This window comes from Crocodylus porosus, unplaced genomic scaffold (genome assembly GCF_001723895.1).
Source record: "Crocodylus porosus isolate Cpor-Errol unplaced genomic scaffold, CroPor_comp1, whole genome shotgun sequence".
Lineage (NCBI taxonomy): Eukaryota > Metazoa > Chordata > Crocodylia > Crocodylidae > Crocodylus > Crocodylus porosus.
Window position 1 is genome coordinate 242,183 of NW_017728921.1, and position 10,462 is coordinate 252,644.

General features: G+C 42.4%; 1 protein-coding gene across 2 annotated transcripts in view; it reads left to right on the forward strand.

The window, feature by feature from the left end:
• Positions 1 to 451: 451 nt before the first annotated feature.
• TTC28 (tetratricopeptide repeat domain 28) overlaps positions 452 to 10,462 on the forward strand; it is a 254,357-nt gene continuing 244,346 nt past the window's right edge. The window contains exon 1 of one of the 2 annotated variants that reach the window (XM_019538658.1): positions 452 to 897. In XM_019538658.1, coding sequence (XP_019394203.1) covers positions 670 to 897 — 228 coding nt within the window. In that variant the 5' untranslated portion in view covers positions 452 to 669. The remainder of the gene's footprint in view (positions 898 to 10,462) is intronic. The other variant, XM_019538659.1, reaches the window with a different exon arrangement.

Here is a 10,462-nt window from a genome sequence, read left to right on the forward strand (position 1 = left end):
ACCTCTAGCTACTCAGTGCTTTCCGGAGTCCCACGCATGCCCTTGCTCCTACGCTCACTTCTCCCACCTGTTCATCTCTTGGAGGTGACTAGATTAAATGTGCTTGAAATGGTAGAATCAAAAGATCAAAGCCGCTCCCAGCCCTAGCTCATGGGGCAAAAGCAATAAGACAGACCAGCCTCTGTATCCAACAAGGTGTAAGGGGCTGCTGTTGCCAGCATCAGTCACATGGTGTAGTTGTATTTAAATACAAGTGGGATGAGCTTGTGGAGTGCGGCAAGTTACAAGGAGGGTTTAGCTCTTGCGCTTGGAGGAGGAAGGTAAGTTTTCTGGAAGTCCAGAGAACATTGCTTACCACTCATGCTGCCTGCAGAAAGGCTACTGTGGCCTTTTTCTTGCCACATCTGGTAAAAACAAGTTAAAACCTGATCAATTAAATAAACAATAAACTTTAAAAATTGAGAAAGGGCTTTTTATTGTGTGCTCATTTCAGATTGCTGTAGTAGTGATAGTTTTAATTTGTATTGCACAGTTTATACTGCTGTTAACATTTGAATATAATTAATAAAAAGTGGGTAATAGTCAGGCCCTGAGGTTAATAACTTTTTCTGTCTACAGATTCCTTTCTTTGGCTCAAAACCTTTTGGAGGACGAAGCCCGGACAGCCCCATGTTGAGCAAGGCTGAATTTGTTGAGAAGGTTCGCCAAAGCAACCAGGCCTGTCATGATGGCGACTTTCACACAGCTATCATGCTGTACAATGAGGCCCTGGGAGTTGATCCGCAGAACTGCATCCTCTACAGTAACCGATCTGCAGCATACATGAAAATCCAGCAGTATGACAAGGCACTCGATGATGCAATCAAAGCACGACTTCTCAATCCTAAATGGCCCAAGGTAGGAAAGCCTTTTTTCTTCTGGGGGAGAGGAGCAGCGCCTGCAGGACTTCAAGGTTTAATTATTGCATTCTATTGAAGATGGTCTCGAATCATTTTCTACTCAGGGTGTATTTTTGCTGGGAATTCTGGAGAAAAGAAATCTTTCTCTGTGCTAAAAGCTGTTTGACTTTATATGAGTTTCCTGTTGAGAGTTAAAGCTATTTTCTATATAAACAGACTTTTGCCCATTTTTCCTGAGCTGCCTGGCATGGATTTTATTCCCTGATGCTTCTGAAGATTTTGGTCTTAGAACGTTAAACAAATGTCATGCATAGAGTGTGAAGATCAGACCTCTCTCCTGATGCTGACAGTAATAAACATTCAGCGGTAGCCAAAAGTATCCTGTTCGGAAAGCCTCGGGACGACACTGTGCTGGATGGAGATTATTCCTGGTAGCTTGTTCTGATATCAGGGATGCAAAAATATAAAGACCTTTGCTTAGATCTCTTTCCTCCTTTTTCATTTTTTTTGTATAGAACAGTTGTATTCTTTGGCATACCTTTTTGACAATTTTTGAAGACCCAGCATTCTTAAGACCTGGTAAAGCATAGGAAAGGCTTATCTTGGAAACAAATGCTCATCTATAAAAGAGGAACACCCAGAAATGGCAGTGTCTGATGGTGTTTTGAGGGTGGGTTTCTACTATGGTTGAGAGAATGATCTTCTGTCTCAGGAGATCTTTCCTCTGTTGACTTTGCTGAATCTCACCTTCAAAATCCCTTCTGTTTTGGCCATGAGCACTGAGATGTTTGCTTGTTTGTTTGTCTTCAGAATTAATTCCTAAGCTACGTGGGCACTGGGGGCAGACATAAAAATGTCTAGTGTCCATATATTTCCTTTCAAAACCTTTTATTTAAAAGTGCTCTTTCTAAAGCTGAACGTTTATCCTTCTAAATGACCTTTCTTTATTTAAGCTTGTTCATCTGATGGTGTTGGCTAATTTTTCTGACTCCTTGAAGTACCTAATCTGCACAAAATAGTCTCGGTCTCAGGAAGAGGACATGTATATCTAAGTGAAGGAAGGAGAAGTTTCTTTTACTACCTCTCTAGAAGTGCACTGAAGAGAGTTCTGCCTCTTCTGGGGGTGAAAGCTCAGACCTGGCAGAAAGCAGTGTTGTTCCTCGAGGCAAGGGTGGGTCATCACTCAGTAAGTGGTCTAGTGATTGTGATGCTACTCTTTCTGTGGCTCCTGAGATGTCCTGCTTACTAATTGAGGTATTCTGCTCTTTGTCCTAGCTCCCGCAGAAGCATGAGCTGCACCTTCTCAGCAAGTTTGGGGGCAGTGAAAGTAGGCTTCTTACAACTTTGCCCTCAAGTAGCAGGCTCATGTCTCAGACCCGTACTCTTGGGATCCTGGCCTCTAGCCTGCCTCTCACAACACTTGGGAAGAGGTCCTCAGCAGATGTTTAAAACTAGATTCTTGACTCAGGAAGGAGAGCCGGATGGTTATCTGTCTCTACCCCCGCACCCCCTGCTTCTTGGTAGGACAACTGCCCTTTTATTTTGCATGTTAATGTACATCCTCTTTTAGCCCCTGGAGCCATCCCTGGCAGACAACCCAGATTCCCACAGGCAAGTACAAACCTTCCCCAGGGTGAAAAGGTCTGGAGATGGCTTTGGAACAATGTTAGTGGAGACGCTCTCCAGGTCTGTCCAGCCACGATTCGTGGAAGGAGAGAACTGTCACGGCAGCTCTGACAGCAGTAAATGCAAGAGGCTTCCCTGCTCCTTGGAGTAGCCTGCCTGAATCTGTCCACCTTATTGCCTTTTCGTCTCATCCTTAATCTTATTTCAGCCCTCCTTTTCTCCCTTGTCTGTGCCTCCTAGTGGCTCTCTCTCACTGGTTTTATTGCTCAGCTCTTTAGTGTATTCTCCATATTATTTACCTCACTGGCTTGTGTAATTTATACCATGTACTGCATCTTACCTTAGCAAAGAGATTCCTGCTTTGGCAGGGACGTGCAGTAGAAACTTAGGTACCTAGGTATCTTCCCTCAATGCCTTGCATCTCCTTTTACTGAATTCTGTAGCGGATTTTGAAAGCGTGTGTCAAGTGATATGTAAGATACAGTGATATTTTATTCGGGTGCCTCCAAGTTTCCAGGTCTGTCAGTTGTTTGAATGTGGGGAGTCATGGAGTATAAAAGCAAGTACACTTTTGCATAGCTTTGTTTTTTTGCTTCCTAGAAATCTGGTAATGATTTAAAGCAGAGCATGCTTAAATGAATGATTATGAAAGGGCCTTAAGAATATTTATAAATGCCGATCAGAGGTAGTGTACACTGAAATCTTTAAAATAAGTTCCTGGAATAGACCTGTGCAATGAAGGGAATAGGAAGCTCATTACAACTGTGGCAGCATAAAATGTGAGGTTCCTGCAGCCAAGCGAGGCAGTGTTTCATAGTAGCCGTGGCTTTGGATTGGAACGTGGGAGACTTACCCAAATCCTGGAGATGCCATTGATCTGCTCCCTCACCTTGGGTAGGTCATTTCTATTTCCTGTGCCTTTCTGGGGAAGGGTATTGCTTCCTGAAAAAAAGCTATAGACAAGCTTGGTGGTATTGTGTGGTAGTGCCTGTCCCTGCCTCACTAGACACCTCTGTAAAGTAACACAGCAGATCCAGATACTTTGCAGGGTCGGGTTCTGTACCTGCTTGTGAAGGTGCGGGTTTGTGAACAAACCAGGGGTGTCCATATAACCACATCAAACAGCTGTGCAGGACTGTTGATGACCTCTGGTGGATCAGAGAAACGGCACATCTGGAGTAGAAGTTGCCGCTGAAGAAGAGCTGAGTGGCTTGTATTTGATTTGGCAGCCTTCTGTGAACTAGGTGGATGGGAGCTACCTGGATACAGATGATCCAGGTTGTACTGTTGAGTGCTGTTTACAATGTGACATGCGTACCCGTTTGGAGAGAAGATTACAGCAAGAAATAAAGCAGCTGTGGGAGCTTCTGGAGTCTGCTTCCTGTGCACCGCCTGTCTGGGGTCCTCTTTTATTTCCTTTCTTTCTTCCCAGAGTGATGATGCCAGTTGGTCACTATGACCAGCCCCCACCTCTCAGTGATCCCTTCTGGAACTATATTGCTTGTTTAACTTTTTCTTTGACAAAGCAGTCAATTGAACATTGATTTAAACTTGTTTCTAGGATATAAATATCATTCTCTTTAAACAAACACCAGTGGAAAAGAATCCTCATTCTTTTGTGGCCCACCTTGGCAGCATGTTAGATACTGCCATGTCCCTGTAAACAGTCCTAATCAACTCGAGAAACAAAACCAAAATTGAGCCATTTAAGGACATTCCTAGTGTTCATTCTTAACTGTAGTTTATACTGGTATGTTTATATAGAAAACTACTTCCATTCTCAAGGCAGAAGCCCTAATATGCCAACAAGAGCTGGTATGAAAACAAACTTTAAAAAAACCCCCAAAACTGAAGCCAAGCCAAAAAACAAAAACAAAAAACATTTCCAGTTTTGGAGAATTTTGTTTTAGTGGAAACTTCCTCTTCGCTTTAAAGTTTTACTGATTTTTTTTTTTTTCCTGCTTTACTGAAGTAATTGTTTTGCATATCTGAACTGGAATTACCAAAGGCTTCCACATAATTCTGGTCTGTATTAATCATGAAGCCAGCTATCTTGGGTAACTGGAAGAATGACTTTTCTGCCTCTTCCCTCCATCCCACACCAGACTTCCCGACAGCTCATCCTTCCCCATGATGGAGCGCCAAAGAATCGCACCCTCTGCTGCTGGCTGATCCTAAAGTTGGTGTATCCGACATGGCAAAGACTCCCCATAGTTCACCACATGGATTTTAGCTTTCCATGGTAGAGTGCCCTGGATTTAACCGGCCCATCTTAGAGCCACAGAATAATGCCTTTCCGACTGGCTGGCAGCATCAACGCCCTGAAATTAGCCAAATTAAAAGAAGGCTTGAAAGTTTATATGGGTAACAAGAACATATACAGTGATAGTAGTTGGTGCTTGTAGACCCCGAAGGGGCAGCCGCCTTATGCCTCAGGCTTCATTTACTCTTGAAATACTAAAGACTAGAGTGAGGTCTAGTGGAGGTGCTGGCACCATCTCCCACTGTCTGATGCAGAGTCCCACAGGTGGGATCCTGTATAGCATTTTCTGTATGTCTTTTTGTTTCTGTACATGGATAATTAAGATTTTTAGTCTTCACTAAATTGAATATGCAGTGGTTGGGTGAACACAAAATAAGCTCCCTTTGAGTGTCCTTTTATTAGGTAAACAGTCAGCTTCATCAACAAAATTAATCTTGAGTGGACATTTCTTTTGGCAAGTAAATCCTTTATACTCACCTATGCATAAGTGTTTCACAGCCTGCCTAAATTGGAAATATCAGGTAAAATGTGCAAGGCAAGTAGTGAAACTTTAAGAAAAAGCCAGCTTTATTATCCATCCAGGTAGTCTTTCACTTTGCAGACAGAAAAGGCTGTTGTGTAATATTTTGCTTTTTAATATGTGGAGGTATTAATTCTGTCGCGTGTGCAGTATCAGTGGAAGGAAGGAAAGTGTCTTCAAGACGGATGTGTTAACCAGGCTCTAGGTGTAAATCTGCCCTGTCTTCAACCAAGCTTTACTTATCGGATTGCTAAAGCTAGCTGCTTTCAGCTGGCTGGTAAGAACAACTATCTTAGCCTCATTAACATAGGTCACTGCATAAGATAAACACTAATTATCTGTAATTACTTTGCTGCTGTGAGCAGGCTATTTACTTATGTGGACGGGATGCAAAGCTTGGGGGCTTTCTGGGCTGACCTGTATTTTGTATTTCCTCCCTGGGAGGAGGGGTGAAGTTTGCAGGCGAGGAGTGGGATTCTGGTGTTTGCAGTCTCTGGGGCTCTCGGGCTTCTCTCCCTCCTTTCTGAGAGAGGCACAGAGCAGCCTTTGTCTCTTTGTTACTTAATGGAAGGGCACAAACACAAGTGAGTTCTCCCATTGCCCCCATCTGACTGACAGCTATTCTCTGCTCCGGGTGTGAAGTGAGAGTCCGTCTAGCCGTTAGGATTTTATTTTAACTTTTCCTCTTGTTGACTTATAACAAAATGACAGTTATTTTCTGATGGGAATTGCCCCCCCAGTATCAGTTTGCAAAAGGCCCATCTCGGGTGCTCCCATGGGAACAGAAGGTACGTGAGGGCAACGCTGGCGTCCTTTGACAAACGGCTTCTGGTTGCTATGAATGATACTGCAATGCACTCCACTTGCACGTAGCCTGGAAAAGGGCATACTTTGCTGAACTACATAACACCATGCCTGTCCAGTCTCTTAGCTTATTGCTACACTTTAATAAGCTCTGTTTTAAGTCCCTAACCTCCTTAAGGACATAGCCTCTTCCAGCCCCACTGTCGACTTTGTCACTTAATTATACTTCCTTTTAATTGTGTCCCAAACAGTGACAGGGGAACAGCTGTCAATGAGCTGGTTTCAGAACCCTTGGAAATGACAGGAGTTAGGTTTACAGCTACGTACAACTATCTCCCCTCACTTCCAAAGTTTCTAATGATTTGGGGGCTGCAATTAGAAGCTGTGAAAATGAGGGAGCCAGTCAGTGTCGGGTGCTGACACCACAGCAATGGCAGGGCTGTCATTGAGCACTGAGCAATGCATTAGCTACTGTAAATCTGGACAAGCGTATGCCCCAGGTAAGGCCATAGCCTTTGTACACTTAAGAGTCTGCAATCCAAGGGAAACTATTCAGAAAGCACAGCAAGGATGAGCTCGTGTTTGGATGGAAGCTTTCCTCGTCTGGGTCACAGTACTATAAGACATGTATTTGAATTTTTCATAGATAATGTTAACAATATGACTGTTTTGTCAAAGGGCAGCAAGGGAGAGGATAGTTTGGGGGTTAACTCGTTCAGTGTATTATGAAACCACAAGTTTTAGGTGAGATGTAATATAAAAAAGGCACAATAACTCTGACTGACTGTCATTAGGGTTGGCTTAAAAGATTGTCTGGTACCGTAGTCTCTGGTACACTACGGATGATGAGCTCCTGCTTTGTTGTGAGGCTTGCTGGCAAATGAGGTGGTCTGACGATATGGTTGTGTGCGCTATGATAAATACAGATATGGTAATGTTGCACGTGTCCTTATGACATCCTGTGTTGCCCCAAATAACCATTTTTACTCTAAATCTTTCCCCAGTACGTTTTGGTAGCATTTCTTTTTGTCTCTTGTGGGAGACAATTTAAAGAAACGTTCTCAAGCCATGTAATTATTAGAATTAGCCAGAAGGGGATGCTATGCGAGTTGGAGTGAGTATTGTGTTTTCTCAGGAAGTTAGTTTTTACGGCTACAGAGGCTGCTTTTTGTATCTGGAGGATACAAATCCAAGTCATGTCCAAACCTATTTTCTTTCTTATAAGAACATGGTTTGAACTGAAATTGGACTTTATTCCTCCCTTTCCTGTCGCTTCCCTCTTAGTAATGTGACTTGCTAATTCTTAAATCCTTATCTGAAATGGTTGTTGGGAATACAACCCCCCCCCCCCAACCTTGGGTATGTTTTTGGTATAATCAGCTCTTGAAGACGAGACTAGGAGTGTGAAATAAAGGTTCATATAAAGTGAAGAGAAGCCAGCTCTTATTTTAAAATGTATTTGTAATGTTAAAGCTTTCATACAGGTTCTTTTTTCAATTTAGGATGTTGAAGAGTTCATTTTAATTCTTATAGTTTTCTTATGAGACTATTGGCATAATCACTTTACCTGAAGCCTACAAATTCTGAGCAGAACTCCTGTATAACAGCATTGCTTTTTCTTTTTTCTTCCTTTATTGCCAAAGGTCACTAGCTTTGACTGCCTTCTCCAAATGAGCTCTTGTTGGGCTGTGTTCATTTCATTTCCATCCAGTCCTTCCTCCTTGTGAGAGTTATTTAAAAAAAAAAAAATCCCCAGGCTCACTAGTAAAAAAACAAAAAACAAAAAACCTCTTTAGTGTTGGAAATCTGTGGCTGATGGCCTTACACTGTGGTCCAACAACATGGATTTTGTTTTTTCAGTTTGATTTTGTTCTAAGTTCTGATTTTAGGAGATTTACTGATGCAGGTTAACCTGCCAGCATATTTGTAGAAATAGTTCTGCTGTATCTGCTGTACTTTTAAACCCGAATTGCACTCACTGGGAAGGAGATTAATGTAAAAATAGTCCAATTAGAGTTACAGATTGGGATAATTCACTGTGAATATTTTATAATGTGTCTGTCCTGTATATCAGGATGGTGCATAACACTTGTAGTTGTAATCCAGGTCCCAGCGGTTAGTCTTAATTCCTACTATTTAAAAAAAAAAAAAAAATGTTGTTAAGATCATATTGTTCTCTCAGTTTCCTGCTAAAGAGTTTCCTCTGTTTGTTTGACTCTCTAGAACCCTTTTGTTTCTGAATCCCAAGTCTCCTTTCAGGCTCAGGACCTGGGTGCTTTAAACTTCTTAAGTGTCAAGTAAAGGCATATTCAACAGGGTATTCTGATTGTCACCTGAACAGTCTCCTTTCTCAGTTTCTACTGATGTTTCTGTATTCTCAAATGCCACAGAACGTATCCTGCAGTTAGGCGTAATGCTTCACTTGTACAGGCTTAGGCTCACATGCAGCTGTTAGTGACTTCCCTTGGACTTGCAAATGCATATATGATGGCAGAACTGGGCCCTCAGACACAGGTAAAGAACAAATATCCATGCTGTATTAGGTTAACATAATCATGTACCATTATTAGCACAGCCATAATAGGAGCATTTATAAAAGTTACGTTTCGCTAATCCAAAGCAAAACTTGTTTTGTAGCTCTGGGGTTACAGTGAGTGGCATGTGCTAGCTCTCAAGGACCCAGGCTGTTCTGCAGTAGACGTTACAGAAATGGTAGTGGGGAACCTAGAGCAGAGTAGCTGAAGTGGAGAAAATGCGCACTGTGGGCAACCCAAATGTAAACCTCTGGGAACCAGGAAATACAAAATGAAGGTACACGCTTCTTCTGTACAGGAGGAGGAGTTGGTTATGGAGGGATAATGGAGAGAAGGCCTGCATGGAGAGGTAGCTGATGGAGTGGACCAGGAGCATGGCTAAAGCCAGAGTAGGGAGATGCTGGCACATGGGATGGTATAGCAAGGGCATGGGGTGGTTCTTAGCCAAGGAACCTGCACCCCTGCAGTTAGCTCCCTTGGACAGCTTTGTGCAAGCTGATGAGGAAGTGTGATAGGGTGGGAAGGGGGGAGAGATTGAGCTGGGAACGGTGGGCTTAACCCCTTCCTAGACTGACTTAGCCCTTTCTCAATCAGGAGTTCACCTCCTGAGGTGCACGCTATTTTTTGGCTGATTAAAACCCTGAGAGTGCCTGCAGGAGTTGGGCATGTAGGTCAACCCTAACCCTGGTTAGGTCGATTTTAAATGTTACACTTGTACGTACCCTAACTTATCCTGCTCTCTGTACTAAGGCAGAAAAATCCTCCTCCTAGACCAGGTTTCATGAAATAGTGTTTGAAAGATCCGCAGGTTTCATCTCAGTGAAACAGGCAGCTTCATGCAGTTTATTTTGTTGCATAACTCAGCATTTTTAACTGAGATCAGCGGTGGAAAAACTTAACTTTTTGGGGAATGATAAGACGCATCAGAAGTTTTATTTTTCCATATTTTAAAATATTTTGTTAAAGACTCTTTAAAAAAAATGTTGTTTTGCCTTCACTGCTGTTTCTAATAACCCCTGGGAGAGGCTGGTTCCAATCTTTTGAATTCTCTGGGATTTTATGGAGTATTTTCTGAGTTCAGAGTTTCTCTGGGGGTGGGGACTGCTTAGAATAAAGGCTTTTGTAGTATCACAGTTATTTTTCCTTTGAAATGAGCACACTTCCTGTTGGTTTTGTAACTAGAGAATGTATACATGTAATTAATTTATATTTAAAGTGGTGGTGGTTCAGAACTACGATCCTGTTAATACTAACACAATAAAATCTTGCATGTCCAGCTGTTATGGAAATATCTGTAATGATCTTGATTTTAACTTGAGGAACATTTACAAGCCCAACTAACTTCCTTTATTTTACTTATTTATTTATTTTTTTTAAATTTATTTTTTAAGCATTCAAAGGTGAGGATCAAGGACTGGAAGACAGTAGCAGGGTTCACAAGTTGAAAACAAGCATGTTGTGGACATAAACAAGATGTTAAAGCTGTGGTTTTCAACCTTTTTTCATCTGTGGACCCTCCAAAATTTTTGAATGGAGGTGCAGACCCCTTTGGAAATTTCATATAGAGGTACCAGAACCCTTTAAATTGTAAGTGTGGGTATTCAAATACTTATGACTGATCCTAGTCATCTTTTGTGGACTCCTTAGACATAGTCTGCAGCCCCCCCGGGGTCCACAGATGGCAGATTGAAAACCACTGTGTTGAATTGGTTTTGGCTTCCATGACCACAGCCCGCTCTTTGGAGAGAGAGGCAGCGAGCTGCTGGGAAGAGATGGCCTCCACCTCTCTCCCCTGGGGAGGAGGCTCTTCTCAGCC